The following is a 21,856-nucleotide window of genomic DNA, read 5'->3' on the forward strand; positions in this document are numbered from 1 at the left end:
TGCGGTGGTTAAGACAGAGAGAGACAAAGAGAGAGAGTGTCATTTTTTTTAGTTAGATAGAGCAGGCAGGCTAGTCAGTTAGAGTTACAGTCTGTAGAGGATATATATGCATCCCAGGTGTTGTGTATATATATTTATACACTGTATTGAGTTTAGCTAGATCTGCTCTTCCTAATATACTGACAGGCAGGCAGGTGATTGTGCTAGCTGCAGTATTTTCACATGTACTGTGTCCTCTGCACAGTGTGCACCTAAAGCCACGTGAATACAATTGCTGTTGTTGTCATATTAATACCACAGGCAGTGGCTGATCACCAAGTATTTCCACTTGGTGTACTGTGTCCTCTGCACAGTGTGCACCTAAAGCTACGTCAATACATTTGCTGGTGTTCTCATATTAATACCACAGGCAGTGACTGATCAGCAAGTATTTTCACTTGGTGTACTGTGTCCTCTGCACAGTGTGCACCTAAAGCTACGTCAATACATTTGCTGGTGTTCTCATATTAATACCACAGGCAGTGACTGATCAGCAAGTATTTTCACTTGGTGTACTGTGTCCTCTGTACAGTGTGCACCTAAAGCTACATGAATACATTTGCTGGTGTTCTCATATCAATACCACAGGCAGTGACTGATCAGCAAGTATTTTCACTTGGTGTACTGTGTCCTCTGTACAGTGTGCACCTAAAGCTACATGAATACATTTGCTGGTGTTCTCATATTAATACCACAGGCAGTGACTGATCAGCAAGTATTTTCACTTGGTGTACTGTGTCCTCTGCACAGTGTGCACCTAAATCTACGTCAATACATTTGCTGGTGTTCTCATATTAATACCACAGGCAGTCACTTTTTAACAATGGCATGTAATTACAATTATTGATATAACAGTTCACAGCAGGGCGTTCCAGCGCCCACCAAGACTAACTGTGAGTGCATACAGTGTTGTGGCAACACAACACCTAGGGCCCAAATTTCTGCAGAGTAAATACGGCAGGCCCCTACTTTCAAAAATTCAACTTACAAACGAACCTCTGATGAAGTCACGTGTCGTGACTTAATGCATAAGGTTAGACGTGACCGGAAGTGACGCGACACCCTGACCGTCCACCGGAAGTGCCGCTGTTTGGCGTTTTATTCGTTTTTTCAATGTAAGCACATTTTTACCTTTATTAAATTTTAAATTGCTTGCATACTTCACCATGAGAGCTTTTTATTTCTACATTTGCTCCTGATACACCTTGTGGCTATCCTGTGGAGTCGACTTCGCTGCGCCTGGACCTATACTGGTATTGGATACAGAGAACGCCCCTCGACTCTATCTCAGCACTGGGAAGATTCCGTGCAACACGAGTTACCCACTGTTTGGATTCTGTTCCAGTTTTGGGAGGATTTCGTTGACACGCATGACCTAGTGTCTGGAGGTAAGCGCTCTGTGAGCCCAGGCTAAGCAAAGAGTTATCAAGATTGTCCACATTGATGCCCAAAGTGCAGAAGTTTTGTTTATCACTGGCACACCAGATTGATTTATCCAAACTTTGATTTATATATTTGGACTTTTATTTTTGGATTTATTATCAGTTTTGGGTTATTTCACTAATTTTGAATTCACTGCATATCTTTATTGATTGTTATCAGTCCCCTATGGACTGTCTTTATATTCACTTTTAGATTTTTAGTTTGCGCTCATCATTCTTTATTCAGACCTTTATTTGTTGTTAGCACATTTTAGATTTGAGCAGCATTTTGTTTTTCACTGGTCACTTTTAATTTTCACTGTTGGCTAGCGCTTTAGTCACCCACTTGTTTATTACAAACGACTCCTACTTGCAAATGGAAGGAGACAACAGGAAGTGAGAGGAAATCTACCCCTAGGAAGGGAAATTCTCTTCTGTAAGATGTGTCTCCTATCCACTGATGCTTTATCACCAATCCTTGTTTCACTAAACATTTTCAAAAAAACATTTGTCATTGGGACAGAAAGTGAGGTGCAATCCTCTGAACAGATGCGCACAGACAGCAAAACAAATGTTACAGGGGTGATAACCCTTCTCTATGTTTTCCAAAAAGCTTAAAAATAGATTTTTTGGCTGTAGCTACACTTTAAAAAAGTACCAGTTCAAAATTACAAACAGATTCTACTTAACAACAAACCTACAGTCACTTTCTTGTTTGCACTGCCTGTATACTGCTGTTCAAAGTATATAGGGCCAAAGGGGCTGGTAATGACCTGGGGGGAGGGGGTGAAACCCATGCTATTTTTCTAAATGATTTTTATATATATTGCAGGGACCAGACATTACATTAAAGCCACAAGCAGTTTTAAATTACCTTTTTTTTATAGTAATGTCATTTTTGTGCAGGGACAGTTCTAAACACGTGCCACTTCACAGGCATAATATAGACACCCAGCAGGTACGATATTTAAAGGAATTTTTCTATTTTTTTTCACTTTAAGCATTATTAAAATCACTGCTCCCGAAAAAACATCAGTTTTTAAATCTTTTTTTTCTATTGATACATGTTCCCTGGGGCAAGACCTGGGTCCCCAAACCTGTTTTAGGACAATAACTTGCATATTATCCTTTACAATTAGTACTTTTGATTTTGAACGTTCGAGTCCCATAGACTTCAATGGGGTTCTAACGTTCGTGCGAACGATTGGCCCGTTTGAAGGTTCTGGTGTGAACCGAACGGGGGGGTGTTCGGCTCATCCCTACTCAGGAAGAGTGCACCCTGGGACACTGTCTGCTCACTAGTTTATGCAGTTCTTTGGTTATGTTTCTCTTTACCATTACTGCTGATACTAGTTAAAATTTGATTAATATCACTGGTCTAGATTAACTGCCATATTAAAGCCCGGTATTTAAGTCAGTTCATTTATTGCAATCAAATTGACTTATTTTCCTATTTACTGCTTGTGTGTATTGTTATTTAGTCAGCCTAGAAATAATAATATACTCACTTTATTTTAAATCAAGTAGTATCATGCCTATGTGCTAATATAGTTGTGGTAGTATATCAGTACTTCAGCTCAACAGGTGTGTCAGAGGGGATGGAGCACTTCACAGAGCCATGGGACTCCTCTGAGGGTAAGCGCTACACATAGAATACTCAATAATATGCAGGGAAAAGTTAAAAACAGCATTTTTGCTTGAACATGATTAGATGATGGAAGTTGTCAGAGCTTCATCTTATTCACTAAGCTCTGACAAACATTCCTCCTGCAAAGAACAATTTCCCTGCCAAAGTGAACAGACTATTTGCCTTTAGTAAATCATGCGAATGACTGAATTTTGTTTGCTGGGCCTAAAACACACACCATTTTTATTAAAGCAGTTATAAACCCTTACATATACCCAGTGAAGTGACTAGTCTCAGGTGATACACAGAGATGAATTAAATCCTCCAAGTTGCACCTGTCAATCCGCAGTATTCTCTTTCCTACATCCATTCTAAATCCAGACATTAGCAAGCTTGGCTGAGTGTTCAAAAAAAGGGGCGGAGAGCTGAAGTTATACTCTGCAGAGCTCAACTTGGAGAGTTCTGAGAGGTGATTGGCGAGAAGGGAAACACCCCCTTCACACAGGAGCGGAGCTAAGACTGTCCCTCCCCTGTCATCTTTTTTCTCCAACCAAAGCAGCCAGTAGTACCCCCTACTCCTCATTAGTAGATTCAAGACTCGGGGCTCATTCCTGTTCCTGACACAGACAACAAGGTAAGGTCCTCTCTTTTGTATCAATGATGGTTAAAAAAACACAAACTTCTAATGCACAGGTATCAAGAAACAGTCCTATCCACTGCAGCCAACACATTGATCCAAAATGTATTCTTTTTTTATACTACAACATATTAATCATACATTTATGCTATTTTAATGCAGTTTATTTATTGAGGATGTTTTTTTTATTTGCTTACCATTTGGTCCAGATTCTTAAAGTCACATAGTTTTTTTTGAGGTTGTGGTTTAGGTAGTGGGATTTCAACTGGAGGCAGTTCTAGTTCCACCCGGATCTCTTCTTCTATCTGCTCCTCCATTTGAATTAGCATGGGAGCACTCATACCAAAGCGTGATGCTCGTCTGGCCAGCTCCAGCAGGCACAGGATAAAGTTTTTCTCATTTTTCCTTAGAACTAGATCCTCTGTCTCAAACATCAGGACTTCTAAAGGAAAGCAAAATTGTCATTTTACGATGTCAACCAATGTGGACAGCTACATACAGTTCTGTCAATTGTCACACAACCTAAGCCGGTGCTAGAATTCAATTCATGCTCGTTACTTCCTGGTCTTTGCTCAGAAGGAAGGCTTATTGGACGGATGTCTGTGGAGCTTCTGCCGTCCTTTCCAGGGCCCCCCCATGACCACACAGGGCCCACAGGTGGGGTAGCAGAGCCCAGTAAACATGGTGGGGAGTTTTGCGGGGGAGGGCAGCAGATTGTGGAAGTGATCAGCGGCTTAAGAGCCGCTTGTATCACTTTCACATTGAAAGCCGAGAGTTGGCTTTACTGAAGAACACACACTCCCAGCCGGTATAGCGGCTGGGAGTGTGTTAAGAACTGGCCCTGGGGAAACCAGCAGCTGTGGCTGCACCCTAGGCGGCTGCCTAGTGGTAGCATTGGCCCTGCACACAACAGCAACAATATGTTTATAATTAAAATTTAACTGAATCATGTAAATTGCAAAGATTACTTTTTTGGGTAGTTTGGCTCTATGCAATTTTTGTTGTTTAATCAGATATGTTGCCTAATCAAAGGCTGAATTTGCTAAGAATTAGTAATAAAGCCACACACAAGAAAAATGCTGTTTTAAAGGAGTAGTAAAGGCAGAGGGTTTTTTTTATCTTCATGCATTCTGTGCATGAAGATAAAATAACTTCTGTGTGTAGCAGCCCCCCTAATACTTACCTGAGCCCCATCTCTATCCAGCGATGTCGGCCGTACAGGACTTCCCTCCTCATTTGCTGAGACACAGTAGTGGCACCATTGGCTCCTGCTGCTGTCCATCAAAGTCAGTTAGCCAATGTGGAGAGAGAGGGGGGCCGAACAGCAGCTCTGTGTCTGAATGGATACACAGAGCTGCAGCTCAGGTCAGGTGCCCCCATAGCAAGCTACTTGCTCTAGGGGCACTCAAAGGGAGGGAGGGACCAGGAGAGCCGAAAAGGGACCCGAGAAGAGGAGGATCCAGGTTGCTCTATGCAAAACCATTGCACAGAGAAGGTAAATATAACACGTTTGTTATTTTTATTGGAAAAAAAAACAAGACTTCACAATTACTTTAATCTAACAATGAAGGAAGTCATGGGTGTCCTGTGACTTCACTTAGAGGGCTAGGGTGGCTAAAGACACATTTGTCCTTTAACCTAATCCCTGTCCCAATCACATAGCTTAAAGATCTTGGAGCTATCTCTTGTTAAAAAAAAAAAAAGATCTTGGAGCTGAAAAAAAATATGATGATCAAGGATTAAAAGTGTGGATCGGGAGTAACATCATGTTCACAGCCTACGTGGCTTAGTCGTAGATGAGAGCATTGTATTGTACAAATAAGGTCATGTTTTTATTTTTCTTGTTTTTTTCATGGATTACACATGTTTGCAGATCATATTCATGTACATTTCCATGTGCAAAACTGACAGAAAAAAATAAACCATTTAGTATTAAAACGGGAGAAGTGAAAGGGAAACATACACTATATTACCAAAAGTATTGGGACACCTGCCTTTACACGCACAGGAACTTTAAAGGGGTTGTAAAGGTTTTTTTTTTTTTTTCTAAATACCGGTAGGTTCCTTTAACCTCTTCCCGCCCACACGGCGGGTTTTTATGGCCAAATTGTGGCTCTGAATTGCCGGGAGGCCGTCTATATACGGCCTCCGGCCTCCAGGCCACTGGCCGCGTCAGTCAGGCACCCGCGATCGGCGGTCATAGAGACAGGGACGTGGAGCTATACAGACCACCTCTAATGCTGTTATGGAAATGAAATTGTAAAACAAGGGTGATTTTCATATATTCACACAGTGACTGGAATAAGTTATCCATTACATTAAAGAAAAGTTAAAATGGTTTTATTTCAATTTTATTGTAATTTTTTAGTCCAACTAAAGGACACCCAACTCGTTTCAGGGGCCGCATGCAATCCCCCTTCATCAGGGCTGAGTGAATTGGCAAAATATTAAATGGATTCAACAATACCCCTAAGCAGACTGATTTGCAGGTAGAGGATTTTTTCCCTTTTTCCGACAAACCAAGCAGGTTCTGGGAAAGGTAGGGGTTTTGGGTGGGCAGAGTTACTAAGTGGAGATGCACTTATGTTTTTTTCCAACAAACCGAGCGGGTTCTGGGAAAGGTAGGGGATTAGGGTAGGGAGAATCACTAAGTGGAGATGCACTTAGGGTTAAAGTTCATAGGTCAAAAGTCAGCTAGGGTTAGGTTTAGTGTTAGGGCCTAGGGTTAGTGTTTCTGAGCATTCAAGGTGATGCTCTTACGATTTTTTTTTTCGGGCGAATACTGTACTCATTAAACAAAAAGCGCACAAGAAATTTTTTTGTGTTTGTCCCTTGGGATAATTTTGGATGAACTGTTAAAAAGCTGTGTACTAACAATCAGATTATTGTACGATCGATTCAAAAGCAGTATTTTAAGTCCGATTTTCTGATTGTGTGTACTAGACTTAAGGATTTTTCACTTAGCACTCTTTGACCTATTACATTAAGTATTTATTTCTGTCCTTGTCCCCACTGAGAGGATTTTTTCCTCTCTTTGTCCTGATGACCATGGTCACAAATACAGAGTGAGGGGGAATCCAAACATTTTGAGCTGTGACAAGAGCAGGACATGAAGGTAAATCTTTCTGTCAGTGTAGGGACCCTCTCGCTTCAGTGGGCTTTCCTCTCATTTCCTGTGGCAGGACAGGAAGTCCCTACTGTACACCCCCCCCCCCCCCACACACACACAAATGGCTTTACATACAATTTAAATATTTATAACATTGTAATGATTCTTTTAAGCCAAAAAAAATATGTTATTGTTTTATATTCAGTTTAGTTTAGGATGGGGTGGGAAGGTTTAGAGCCTCTGTCAATTTTACTGTGATCTAGGGCCTTGTTAAGAGAAATGTTCCTGCAAGGGAAGCACAGACAGCAATAATAAAGTTGACAGATTCTGGCCTTTCCCTACTCCCCACACACTTCTTGCACCACCACTTTTACACAAAAAGATGTGCATCCAACTCAGTTAGTGCCACTTAAATAGTTACTGAGCCTTACTCTTATCATTAAATGGTATAAATTAGTAGCTTTCTTCTGATGATTCACACAAAGGAAAGGTCATTTAAAATCAACCATTTACTTCTAAGGTAACCAAACTGGTGCTTGCTGTGCGGCACTCAACAGGAGGGAGGGGCCAGGGACCAGAGAAGAGGAGGATTGGGCTGCTCTGTGCAAAACCAATGCACAGAGCAGGTAAGTATAACATGTTTTTTTATTTTAATAGAAAAAGAAACAAGACATTTCAATCACTTTAAGGCCCAATTTGCCCTTGAAGGAACAAAAAAAGAAAAGAAAATGTGTAGGATGCTTTATGTAATGTAACCTTATATTTGCCACTCTTTCAAAAACAAGACATAGGGCCAAATCCACAAAAGGGATACGATGGCGTAACTGCTGTTACGCCGTCGTATCCCTGTTCCTAACTATGGAACTGATCCACAGAATCAGTTTTCCATAGTTAGGCAGAAGATCCGGCATGTGTAAGGGACTTACACTGCCGGATCTTAGGATGCAGTACCGCATCCGCCGCTGGGGGCATTTTGTGTCGAAATGCCGCCTCGGGTATGCAAATTAGCACTTACGGAGATCCACGAAGCTTTTCAGCTTCGTTTTAGTTTGCATACGCAAAATTAGGGCTGCTTTTACAAGGTGTAAAGTTAGTACACCATGTAAAAGCAGACCTTTCTGTCCAGCGACGCGATTTTTTTAAAATTTTTAATTTATTTTTTTCCGCCGTATCTTTTTTTTTTCCCGACGCAACTTTATTGACCCGTCGCAATCCACAAAGCTCGGCGTAACGTAATTTCGCGCTATGCACGTCGGGAAAATGACGTCACGAGCATGCGCAGTACGGCCGGCGCGGGAGCGCGCCTAATTTAAATGGGAATCGCCCCCATGAAAATAGGAACGCCTTGCGCCGGCGGAATTTAAGTTACACAGCCCAAAATTTCTAGGTAAGTGCTTTGTGGATCGGGCACTTAGGTAGAAATTTTAAGGCAGTGTAACTTAAATGGAAAAAAATAAGTTACGCCGGATCTTTGTGGATTTGGCCCATAGTTTTTCATTTTACAAGTCAGTTAAAGGGGTTGTAAAGGTTTGTTTTTTATTTTCTAAATAAGTTCCTTTAAGCTAGTGCATTGTTGGTTCACTTACCTTTTCCTTCGATTTCCCTTCTAAATGTTTTTTTTCTTTGTTTTCTTTGTCTGAATTTCTCACTTCCTGTTCCTCCTCAGTAAGCTGTTCAGTAAGCTGTTCTAAATTACTTTCCACCGCTTGGATGATGGTGGAAAGCTTACTGAGGAGAAGCAGGAAGTGAGAAATTCAAACAAAGAGAACAAACATTTAGAAGGGAAATAGAAGGAAAAGGTAAGTGAACCAACAATGCACTAGCTTAAAGGAACCTATTTAGAAAATAAAAGACGAACCTTTACAACCCCTTTAAAGCGGGAGTTCACCCTAAAAAAATGTTTTAACAGTAGATTGGGTCTAATTACAGGAAGCAGAATCGGTGTTTTGATTAAAATCAATGCAGTACTTACCTTTTTTGAGATAGATGTTCTCCCGCCGCTTCCGGGTATGGTCTTCGGGACTGGGCGTTCCTATTTGATTGACAGCCTTCCGACGGTCGCATACAGTGCGTCACGAGTTGCCGAACTTCGGTGCGGCGCTATACGGCGCCTGCGCACCCACGTTCGGCTATTTTCGGAAACTGGTGACGCGCTGTATGCGACGGTCGGAAGGCTGTCAATCAAATAGGAACGCCCAGTCCCGCAGCCCATACCCGGAAGCGGCGGGAGAACATCTATCTCAAAAAAGGTAAGTACTGCATTGATTTTAATCAAAAGTCCCGATTCTGCTTCACGTAATTAGGCCCAATCTACTGTTAAACATTTTTTTTGGGTGAACCTCCACTTTAAGTCTGTAGATCAAATAATTGCAGCCTTTGTAAGTTACCTATGGAACACTTGCATGTAGTTACACAACAGTACTGTTTACCTTTTATGTCCATTTCCTTCCTGCACCATTGGATGAAGTTGGATACATTATCCCTTGCCAGGAAGGTTCCAGGTTGGGCCGTTGCATTGAATGTTACTCCTTGTTTTGGAAGCCGGAGTTTCTTTGCCAAGTCAGGGTATTCCACAGCAAAGGCGCAAGCAGCATCCTTCACATTATTGGCGTGGTAACAAATGATAGAGCCATTTTCCAGGACTTCAAAGAAGTTATCTACATCTATTTCCAGGTTGTAAAGATCCTTCAGCCACTCAGCCAAGTCCTCTTTCATGGCATACAGGTACTGTTCACTTGACTTAAAAGGCCGGATGCTCCGCACCACACCCCCTTGATAGGATGACATTTTTGTTGTTGTTCTACTTGTTGGAACTGAACTACTGTAGTGAAAATCCAGTTACATATCTAAGTCTTGCAAAGTGTGATTCTCCATCATCACCATCGTATCCCATATGGCTTCTTTTATACTGGAGATATGTTATCTGCTATATCTGAAAGAGACCAGCAAATACTATAAAGATTAAATGCACATTTACCACTATCTACTTATCAACCTCACAGACACAGGGGAAAACAAGTGCTTCAAATCTTCGATTTAAACTAGAGCAGGGGTCTCCATACTTTTAAAGCTAAGGGCCAGTTTACAGTCTTTCCGACTTAAGGGGGGCCGGATTCTGACCAGTTGGGGTAGAAAATGCCCCAGGGCCGAGCATCAGTGAGAATAAACATGGCCCCAGTGTTGGTGGGCAGTAGGAGGAGGAATAGTGCTCCATCATTGCTATTAGTCTAAAAAATATTGCCCCATTGTTGGTGCTATTGGGAGGAATAGTGCCTCATATCATTGGGAGACATACTGCCCCAAGGGCCAGATGAAGGCTAGCAAAGGGCCACATCCGGCCCTTGGGCCGCAGTTTGGAGTCCCCTGAACTAGAGTGACATATGGTGAACACCCAGCTATACCTTTGCTATTCGTTCTCAAGCACTGTAACTAGCTGACTTCTGCTGGGCAGCATAAAGACTGTTTTAAGAAAATTATCAGTAAAAAGTATCAGTAATGCACTATTCATCTAATAGGATTTCCCTTACTAGTACATCAATATGTAATATATAACCATTTCAAGGAAAGTCAGATTTGCTTTTGTGAAAACAACAACACGCTCAATATTTCTAGAGGGCGCCCCTTTTTTTTCCTAACACCTTTCTCTCCTCTATAACCATGTCAGTTGTAATATAACACTTTTCTCTTTCAATTATATGTACCGTACTGCACAAAATTGTCTCAAAAAGTCTCAGAGACAGGAATAGGGACTGGAATAGGAAAGGTTTTGTGGTAAGTGTTAGGTTAAAACAGCTAGAAGCACTTGAACTTGTATCTGGTTATTACCATATAAAATATTTATATAAACTTTCTGTACCAAAATAACCAGATAAGTGGAACTGTGGGCAAAATAAAGCATTGCATATCTGATGCAGTCTGTCACAAGCAAGACCAGGCACAGACTGAAAATGCTACTGTCCAAGAGTGGCTACATTGCTCCCCCATAGAGTAGAAGAGTTACTATAGAAACCCTAAGGCCCCTTTCACACATGAGGACAGTATGTCCGTATTTCATCCATCCTTTTTTGGATTAAATACAGACATACATGTCATCCGCCGACACCCTATCTCATCAGTCCCCGCTATGGTCCGATTCTGCAGACGGAGGAAAATCCTATTTTTCCATCCGTCTGCAGAGCGGATCGGGTGAACACGGACAGACGGTCAATGTTCATCCGATCCCCCCATAGGGGAGAGTGGAGATCTGACAGGGCGGTCCCGGCACAGTGTGCGGGGGCCGCCCTGTCATCTGCCGGCTCAGCGGGGATCAACGGAGCGATCCCCGCTGAGCAAGCGGATAATAAAGTAACGGATCCTCACGGGATCCGTGAGTGTGAAAGGGCCCTAAGGCAGGACGTGTGTTCCTGGCCACATCAACAGGTAAAAATAAATAAAGAAACTAAAAAAAGAAAACAGCCACCAAATCATTGGATTGGTAAACTGCAACATATTACACTTTTGGGGGGGGGGGGTTCCTATAGGCTTTAACATTGAATTCATGATCATAAATGTAAATTCAATTTAGTACATTTTAATGGTGCAGGTACTAAACCAGTTACACTCACTCTAGTTGTGTCACAGATGTTACGTTTTTGGACTCATCCCCACCTACATACCATTTATGTAACTATCATTGTGACAAAACATTTAATTCAATTTTTTATTAAAAGTACATATTAAAGCTGGCCATTACTGCTGAACTAGCTGAAATGTGAGCAGTGGCTGGCCCTGCTAGCACAACCCAGCTCAACAAACAGTTAGCTAGATTCAGTAAGAGTTAGGTCGGCTTATCAGTAGATACGCCGACCTAACTCGGAATCTGCGCCGACCTAAGTTTAAGTGTATTCTCAAACAGAGATACACTTAAACCTATCTAAGATACGACGGCTTGAGCCGTCCTATCTTAGGGTGCAATATTTAGGCTGGCCGCTAGGTGGCGCTTCCATTGCGGTCGGCGTAGAATATGTAAATCACTAGATACGCCTATTCACAAACGTACCCTCGGCCGACGCAGTACAGACACGCCGTTTACGTAACGCATTATCAGGCCTAAGGATATTCCATCAAATAGTTGGAATAGTAATGTTAAAGTATGGCTGCCGTTCCCGCTTCGAAATTCGAAAATTTTACGTTGTTTGCGTAAGTCGTCCGTGAATAGGGATTTACGTCATTTACTTCCACGTCGAAACCAATAAGCCCGTGCGGTGTACATTGCCGCAATGCACACTGGGATATGTAGGCGGACGGCGCATGCGCCGTTCCAAAAAAACGTCAATCACGTCAGGTCAAGCTCATTAACATAAAACACGCCCCCTCAGCTAAATTTGAATTAGGCGCCATTACGCCCGCCCGATTTACGCTACGCTGCCGTAACTTAGCAGGCAAGTACTTTGTGAATCATGTACTTGCCTTGCTAACTTACGGCGGCGTAGTGTAAACACGATACGCTACGCCGTCGCAAAGTTAGGACGCCCTACCTGAATCTAGCTATTTGATTGAAAAGCGTCCATTCAGATGCATCCACAGGTTCTGGTATTCAAGCAGCCCCAGATTTTGTGGCAGCTTGAAGATCATAGTTAACAGCAGAGAATATTTTAGATCTCCCGCAGGCTGCACGAGAGAAATCCATGGAAGTATAGTTAGTCTTATGCCCTGTTCCAACTTTGCCCATGCAACTTCAATGAACAGGATCCGATTTTGATCAGACTTTGAGATAATTGCGACTTGTCCTTTGACCAATCAAAACTATATCTTTGGTTCTGGAATGGATGAAACCTCATGCCAAATGTATCCCAAAAAAAACAGTGTGGATCTTGAGGGGGAACCCCACACCACAATTAAAAAAACAAAAAAACGGCGTTAGTCCCCCCAAAAATCCATACCAAACCCTTATCCGAGCTTGAAACCTGGCAGATCAGGAAAGGGAGGGGAGAGTGAGCACCCGAACAACACTCCGAATGGTCCTGGAGGGTAGTACACTGCTGAGCTCTGATAAAGAAGTCTTGTGCTTTGAAACGCGTCAGCCGGCAGTGATCCTCATCACATCCTCCATGACCATTCGGAGTGTTGTTCGGGTTCTACATGCTGTAGCCTTTTATGGAATTACTTTTTACTGCATATCTTTCCACTACAATTGTGAGTAGTTTTTATATTGCATACTATTAAAATGTATCCAACGTTAATACACTAGGCTGGTGTGCCCTTGTTTTTCTTCTTGTTTGTCACAAGGATACCCCCTTCCGTGAAGGTCAGCAAGGCTAGTGTCATCGCTATGGATTATTGACTGCCGGACAATCCACTTATGCGCAGGAGCGTTTGTTTTCTGTTATCCAGAGTGAGCACCCCCCTGAACCATACCAGGCAACATGTCCTTAACATGGGGGGTGGGTGCTTTGGGGCAGGGGTCTCTGCCCCCTACCCCAAAGCACCTTGTTCCAATGTTGATGGGGACATGGGCCTCTTCTCCACAACCCTGGGCTGTGGCTGTGGGGGTCTGTAGGTGGGGGCTTATTAGAATCTGGAAGCCCCCCAACACCTGCCCCCACCCCCCTATGTGAATGAGTGATAGTAACACTACCAATTCATGAAAAAAAAGCAGTGTCGTATAATAAAAACATGAGACATGAAATTACTAATGCCCCCCATTGGTAGCTCCAACGTCGCTCACAATTTCTTTCTCCGCCATCCAACCTGCAGAAAAAAAAAACGCTCCTCCGACGATGGCTCTCACCATTCTGTCAGCTCCAGTGTCTGACAGTTGTTATGTAACTTTGGGGCGTGGCCATGCAGTGACGCAACTTGGACACAACGCCCCCTTGTGACGTCCCAGACCCAGGCATGATGGGTCCTTGACGTCACAACAGGGTGGGGTCTCCGAGTTAAGTACCCGCATGGCCACTCCCCAAAGTTATATAAGGACTGTCAGACACCGGAGCTGATAGAATGGCGGGAGCCAGCGTTAAAAGAGGAGCTTTTTTTTTCCATGGCTCGTGGCAGTGGCGGTGGTGGAGGAAGACATTGTGATTGACATTGAAGCTGCCATGGGGAAATTAGTAATTTTTAATAAAGGACTTTTTAAAAACTGTTTCATGTTTTTATTACACTACACTGCTCTTTTTTGGGTGAATTGGTAGGGGTACTATGTACCCCATATTCATTCACATGGGGGGCTGGGATCTGGGGGCCCCCTTTCATAAAGGGGGCTTTCAGATTCCCATAAGCCGCCACCCGCAGACCCCCACAACCACAGTCCAGGAGGGTTGTGGGGAAGGGACCCTTGTCCCCATAAACATGGGGACAAGGTGCTTTGGGGCGGGGGCAGAGTACCCACCCCCCATGTTGAGGGCATGTGGCCTGGCATAGTTCAGGAGGGGGGGCACTCGCTCGCCCCCCCTTTCCTGGCCTTCAAGGCTGCATGCTCGGATAAGGTTCTGGTATGGATATTGGGGGGAACCTCTCAAAATCCATACCAGACCAGAGGGTCTGGTATGGTCTTGGGGGGACTCTCACACATTTTGTTTTTCAATACATTTTGCATTGCTAGCATTCCTCTGAGCACAAGTCGCATGTCACAAATCAGATTAGTTAAGATGCAGATCCGACCTGGATGCAACTTCAATTAAATTCAATGGGCTGACATCTGACCCAAGTCAGACCAAAGTAGTGCAGGAACCTTTTCAAAAGTCATACTGACACAAGTCGGACCAGTTAAGACGGCTCTCATAGGGAACCATTGATTTTTACATGTCATGCGACTTGTGCACTTGAAGTTGGTGCACTTGTCGGACCAGTATGAACCTGCCCTTGGTTGGCACACTTGATTAGTGCATAATGTAAGTCCCTCTGCTCTATTAAGCCCTGCCACACCAGAAGATTAAGGCAGCTGCAGCGGGGGATCGAGAAGGAAGGTTTAAACGAATGCAGGAGCCAGCAGCACAAAAGACACATTGCATTGCTAGAGGGCAATGTCCCTAGTACTGTTTTTTTCTGACTAAACTTAGACTTTAAATGTGTTCAGTAATCTCCTGTATCAAAGAATGTTTATGTGATAATAAACTTGTATTTTTCTTCTTTAAGACAAGTGGCTAAATTCCACAGCATGTATTGACAAGTCATATGGATCAAGAGCTGACACCATGTAACAAATGGAGATCATGGAGAGTAATCAAGATCATAAAAGGGTGATGAAGAGTGAACCGAAAACATGGGATAGAACTTCTAGTTTAAAGAGTAAGAAAACTCCCACACAACATTTTCTTAGCTTTTCATATATCCCCTAAGCAGGTGTAGCCCACCCCACCTTCACACAAATAGGTCCGGTAGACGGATAGGAGCCCATCCTCTCCCTTTAAAGTGGTTGTAAACGCTGAAGGTGTTTTACCTTAATGCATTATCTACATTCACATTATTGTAAAAAAAAAAACATTCTATTGTCAGCTTTTTGTGTTTAAATAGGATAAAAATAAGGCGGATTTTGGAAATTGGATGCTTATGTACAGTATTTGTGCAAAGCATATTTAAACATGATAGCAGAGGGAACATTTCAAAGAGGTAATCCATGCATCAGTGATAATTAACTTACAGAGCAGAGCTCCATCAGAGATAATATAGTAGTCAGAAACTGAATATAATAAGAACTGACTATATCCAGTGTCATCTTAAGAGCATTATAGACCCCCGGGCAATACAGTGCACTGGGGCCCTGTCTACACAATCACGCACAAGAATTTACTGACAAAAATCATAAAATTTACTGGCAGAACCACATTTTTTACTGCCACTGCAAAAAAAGTAGACTGAGTTCCCCCTTGCATTGTAAGGGGGAATCCTGCAGACTCTGATGTAAAGGGGAACTCTGATGTGGGGGGCACACTGGTGACCAGAGACCACCTTCCGTAGAGTAAATACACTAAGGTAAGGGGGGTCACTAATATAGGAGGGGGAACCTTTATATCAGTGGCCCCTTACATTTTTGCATTCACTCCCCCCTTACATCAGAAACCCCCCCGCACTCGTGGAGGACCAGATCTTCTCTGTGATTTCCGCAAACTGGGCATGGTCAGTTCTAACCTGTCACTCTCCACATTTTTTTACTGGGGTTACTGGGCAGCCGGTGGGGCCCCCCAGGCAAGCAGGGCCCCCGGGCAACTGCCCAGCGTGCCCAATGGAAAAGATGGCCCTGACTATATCAAAAGCCAGAAAGGATATACATGAACAAAAGGAAATGGAGGGAAATGCATGGAAACTCAAAAATATCATTGTTTCCTACTTCTTTTTTTCTTATGGCTCCATTTGCATATCTAAAGTTTTAACAAGTATAAAGGAATAAAAAAGGCATGCATTGAGCATCTGTGTAAAATAACACTTGGCTGTGCACAGGCAATAAAACATACCTAACCCCAAAAAAATTGAATTGTTATATGTTGCTGCTTGCTAGTCCTTGGATGTAGTGGCTACACCCATTTTATTTCTTAACAATGTTTTCCCTAATTTTCATCTTGTGATCCTGCCAGTAACACAAACTGTCCTAGGGCAACACTAGTCACGTTGTGCACTGTATCTATTGAGGATTAGTGTTGTCACCCTAGGCTGCTCTCCTGAGTTGGACTACAATAAAGTGACCAGATTTTTAAAATGAAATCCAGGGACATATTTTTTCTTTACTAGTAATGGCAACAATCAGCGACTCTCTGCCCGTCGCTGCCCACCTCACAACCTCTCAAGTCTTACTCTTTGGGCCCCGGCTACTACTGGGTGGGGAGCGGAGGAAGATCACTCCGCCAGGGAAGGCAAGGAGATAGGCAGGTGGCTGGCCAGGATTGGAGCCAAGGCAGAAGAACATGCGAGCAAAGCTGAATTGGCATGCGCCCAAAACATATATTTTTTTAATTCTGCACTGATTGTCTTTGAAATTGCCCCTGCCCCCTATTAAATCCAATCTGGGAACAAAACCAGGGACAGACTTGGTCCGGGGACAGTGTCCTTAATCAGGGGACTGTCCCCTGAAACTGGGGATGTCTGGTCACCCTAGACTACAAACACTTTCCCCTCACTGTATCTTTATTACACAGGGGGATAGGTTTTGTAGTTCACAGAAGATAGCTGAAGGCTGATAGCATTGTTTAAGATTTCAGTTTAGTGCACAAGGACACTGGACAAACAGGTATTTTGTGTACTAACTAAAAACAATCTGTATGGACATCAAAGGACTGGTATTCTTAAATTCATTACGGTTTTGCACTTACATTTCTTGAGATATTATTGATTTTTTGTTTGCTGACAATATGTAATTCCATAATATTATTGTTAGAACATGCAACAAATCCCTCCATAAAGAAATATTGGGTTATAAAACACTTTGCATTACTCAATTAATAATGATTTTTTTTTTTACTTTGGTATCTATACTAGCTCATTAAAATACTCTACATGGAAACACAATCACTAAAATGTCTTACAAGCTTTAACATGGTAACATCATTTTAAAAGTCATTCTCAGTATTCTTATGCCGCGTACACACGACCATTTTTAATGGTCTAGAAAAAAAACGACGTTTTTTTCAATCCGATTGTTAAAGCGGAGGTTCACCCTAAAAAACAACTATGTACCATCCCATCCAGGATACTAGCGTCAGCTACTTGAATGCCTTTTTTTTTGCACTGTACTTACAGTTTAATCCTTTAGTTTCATTTTTGGACTCCCGCGGGGAGTAGGCATTCCTATGAAGAGGGGAACATGATTGACGACCGGCTATGGCGCGTCACGCTTTCCGAAAATAGCCAGGGTAGGACTCGGCTCTTCACGGCGCTATACAGCGCCTGCGCACAGACTAGAAGCTAACTGCGCAGGCGCCGTATAGATCCGAGTCCTATTTCGGCTATTTTCGGAATGCGTGATGCGCCATAGCCGGCCGTCAATCATGTTCCCCTCTTCATAGGAATACCTACTCCCTGCGGGAGTCTGAAACTAAACTAAAGGATTAAACTGTAAGTACAGCGCCAAAAAAATAAATAAAGGCATACTGTAGCTGACGCTAGTATGCTGGAATGGATGGTAGACCAAGAATTTCTTTTTTTAGGGTGAACCCCCGCTTTAAGCTGGCCTTGCCTACACACGATCGCAAAAAAAAATGCTCTAGCAAAGCGCAGTGACGTACAACACATACGACAGCACTATAAAGGGGATGGCGCCACCCTTGGGGCTGCTTTTGCTGATTTCATGTTAGTAAAAGATGATTCGCGCTTTTCAGTCTGTTACAGCGCGATGATTGTGCTATCTCCATTATGAACGCTAGTTTTACCAGAACGAGTGCTCCTGTCTCATAACTATTTAGAGCATGTTCTAAATTTTTAATGGCCATTTTTGACGTCGTGAAAAATGCTCTGGAGCCCACACACGATCGTTTTTAATGACATTAACATCCCGAAAAACGGCCGTGTGTGCGTGGCATTAAACCATCAGCTTTTATTTATCCACTTCTCGAGCCGTCATTTGGCTATAGCGCGGTCGGTCAGTTCTGAGAGGGCATTATATGATGTCCTCCCCTGATCGTGCCCCCGCCTCAGCGCATGTCCTTGGGACACAGCTCATCACAGATCGAGATGAAGGGCCAATCACAGCGGTCCTTTACCACGTGATCAGCTGTGTCTAATCACAGCTAATCACAATGTAAACACAAGCCAGTTATTGGCATCCCTTTCCTTAAAGGGGTTGTAAAGGTACAAGTTTTTTCACCTTTAATGCATTCTATGCATTAAGGGGAAAAAATATCTGAGGATTAGCAGCCCCCCAAGCCCCCCTTTACTTACCTGACCCCTTAAAAGTCTGGCGCCGTGAACGTGCAGGCTTCTCGGGTCATTAATTGGTTGATTAAAAGCAGCGCAGCAATTGGCTCGCACTGCTGTCAATCACATCCAATGACGCGGTACACCGGGGGCGGGGCCGAGTGATACAGCGAGCGGCTATAGCCGCCGGCTGTATCACGGGAGTGCGTCCGCAAGAACTCATCACCATGCGAGCTTGCATGAAGGTGATGAGTTCTTGCGAGGAGGAGCCGAGACAGCACCCGAGGGACGCCAGAAGACCAGGTTTTGGGCCACTCTGTGCAAAACGAGCTGCACAGTAGAGGTAAGTATAACATGTAACACTTTAAAAAAAAAAATCCTTTAGTGTTCCTTTAAGCTGACAGCGTGAAGGGAGTTAGTAACCGTCATGTGTGAAAGAGACATCTGCACTGATGATCAGGGCACTGATTATCAGTGTCCTGACTGTCAGTGCAGCCCCAACAGTGCCCATCAGTGCTCCCAGTAAGTGGCCATCAGTGCTGCCTACCAGTGCCCATAAGTGCCGCCTCATCAGTGCCGCCCCATCAGTGCAGCCTATCAGTGTCCATCAGTGCACGTTAGTGAATGAGAAAAATTACCGGTTTAAAATGTTTATAACAAACTATGAAACACTTTTTATTTTTTTCAAAATTTCCACTCTTTTTCCGTTTATTTAACAAAAAAATTAAAACCCAGTGGTGACTAAATATCACCAAAATAAAGCTCTATCTGTGTGAAAAAAATGATGTAAATTTGATATGTATAGGTACAGTGTAACAATTGTCATTAAAAGTGTGACAGCATCGAAAGCTGAAAATTAGTAGGCAAGTAGTTAAATAAGACCTGGTGATATTGTTATGAAGATCCTTGTTCAGGCACCTCTAGTTACGGGTGCTTCTACATTGTCACCTTGTCACATGGTATCTGATGGCGACTACATTCAACACACATTATGCAGGTTTGTTACCACTAAAAAACCCAACCCTGAGAAATGCCATGCAGCCATCTGTCAAGTACATGGATGTAGACAGGAAGTGGCTGCAAACAGGCTGCAGGAGATCAGCGGCACTGACATGCAACCAGGGATGAAAACAAGGTAAATCAGTATTTTAATTTAAGGAATGGTACATTTTTGTAATAGGCAATGCTTTTTGGATGCAAAATATGCCCTACATATAGTTCTGAATTAGGGAAACTCTGGGTTCTACTTAAAACCCAGTGCCTTGTTTACCATCCCTAATGTTCCTACAAAATTGCAGTGGTTTTAAACATAACTAGATGGAATTCATGCTGCATAAGGATATAAAATGGAAAGGCTATGGGCCAGATTCATGTAGATTTACGGCGGCGTATCGTATCCCGTTTACGTTACGCCGCTGCAAGTTTCCAGCGTAAGTGCTTGATTCACAAAGCACTTGCGTGTAAACTTTCGGCGGCGTAACGTAAAGCCGTCCGGCGCAAGCCCGCCTAATTCAAATGGGGCATGTACTATTTAAATTAGGCGCGTTCCCGTGCCGAACATTCTGCGCATGCTCCGTTTATAACATTTCCCGCCGTGCTTTGCGCGAAATTACGGCGCCCCGACGTGTTTTTTGAACGGCGACGTGCGTAACGTACTTTCGTATTCCCGGACATCTTACGAAAAAAAAAAACATTTGAAATTCGACGCGGGAACGACGGCCATACTTTAACATGAATGGTGTCATTTTACACCATCTAAATAGCACTCTTAACTTAACGACGGGAAAAGCTGACGTAAGAGAATGCGACGAACGCGCGTACCTTCGTGGATCGCCTTTAAACAGCTAATTTGCATACCCGACGCAGGAAAACGACGCAAACTCCACCCAGCAGCCGCCGGAGAATTACACCTACGATCCGAAGGCGTACGCCTGTCGGATCTATGCCAAAAGCCGTCGTATCTTGGTTTGAGGATTCCAAATCAAGATACGACGCGGCAAATTTGAAAATACGCCGGCGTATCAGTAGATACGCCGGCGTATTTCTGCTGTGAATCTGGCCCTATAAGTGTAAGTATTATTATTTTTACAACAATCTTCTAAGGTGTCTAAAGAAGGAAATAAGTGTTGTGAAAGTTTGCATTTGTAGTGTTATTAGTTTCCCAATAACATTGACAATACCGTTGCTTTCTCTACCTGTCTGTTTCTGGCTAACACACAAAAAGTACATGCTTTTTATTCTAAAAATTGCTAAAACATTATTTTTTTCTAAGGCTGGCTATACATTATGCAAAAAAAAATGTATTAGTATATTTAAAATTCCTTTGCCTATTTGTATACATCAAGTTGCTGAATACATTTTCAATTTAGAAAGAAGCTTTACAACAAATCGACATTGAAAATTCACATATTAACAAGCAAATATATAAATAAATATCAGACAGGTTGCAATTTTTTCAAACTTGTTAAAGTCCATCAAATTGCTTTAAAAAAGTAGGTCATAATGCGCTATGTGTGGTTTCCTAAATGAAGACATCCTCTCCTTTTAGAGTACAAACCTGACGTCCCTTTGGAGAGACCACCTCCCAGTGTCTTGTCTATTCGAGGTCCCATGTCATCTTTTGTTAGACATGTGGATTGTCATCACGGTGAAAGAGAGACCACATACCAAGTCTCCCCCATGTAACAAGCAGAGGGGGAAATGCCTATTCTGAAAGCGCTGCTTAGTGTTTTGTTTCCTTACCAATAGCTTACACATTTCTCCTTGGTGACAAAAAGCTTGCTACAAACACTCCCTATTAACTCTCATAGTCCCACAGGCTTTACTGTCCTGTCTGGGAACAGGTTATTGGCCTAAACAAAGACCGTGTTTTTTTAAGTGTAGACATTCCTCTTAATTCTTCCTGCAATATTTCAAATATTAAGTAAACTTTTCTAAACTTCGGAGGTACGGTCTCAATTATCACAGTTCATTGAAGGGTAATGCCATGTACACACGATCGGATTTTTGATGGAATCAAATCCGATGGATTTTTTCGTCGGATATCCGATGAAGCTGACTTTCATCAGTCTTGCCAACACACTATCAGACTAAAATCCGACCGTGCCAAAACGCGGTAACGTAAAACACTACGACGAGCCGAAAAAAAAATGAAGTTCGATGCTTGCGTGCATGCGTCGACTTGATTGTGAGCATGCGTG

At 42.9% G+C, this 21,856-nt stretch overlaps 1 protein-coding gene across 1 annotated transcript in view; it reads right to left on the minus strand.

Annotated features, from left to right (window-relative positions):
- The window catches only part of LOC120926693 (GAS2-like protein 2A), a 49,011-nt gene extending 27,626 nt beyond the window's left edge, over window positions 1-21,385 (minus strand). Inside the window, exons 1-3 of the mRNA XM_040336840.1 lie at window positions 21,214-21,385; window positions 9,263-9,765; window positions 3,922-4,166 (exon numbers count right to left, since the gene is read on the minus strand). Coding sequence (XP_040192774.1) covers window positions 3,922-4,166; window positions 9,263-9,620 — 603 coding nt within the window. The 5' untranslated portion in view covers window positions 9,621-9,765; window positions 21,214-21,385. The remainder of the gene's footprint in view (window positions 1-3,921; window positions 4,167-9,262; window positions 9,766-21,213) is intronic.
- Window positions 21,386-21,856: the final 471 nt, after the last annotated feature.

The sequence above is a fragment of the Rana temporaria genome, chromosome 2, assembly GCF_905171775.1.
Source record: "Rana temporaria chromosome 2, aRanTem1.1, whole genome shotgun sequence".
Lineage (NCBI taxonomy): Eukaryota > Metazoa > Chordata > Amphibia > Anura > Ranidae > Rana > Rana temporaria.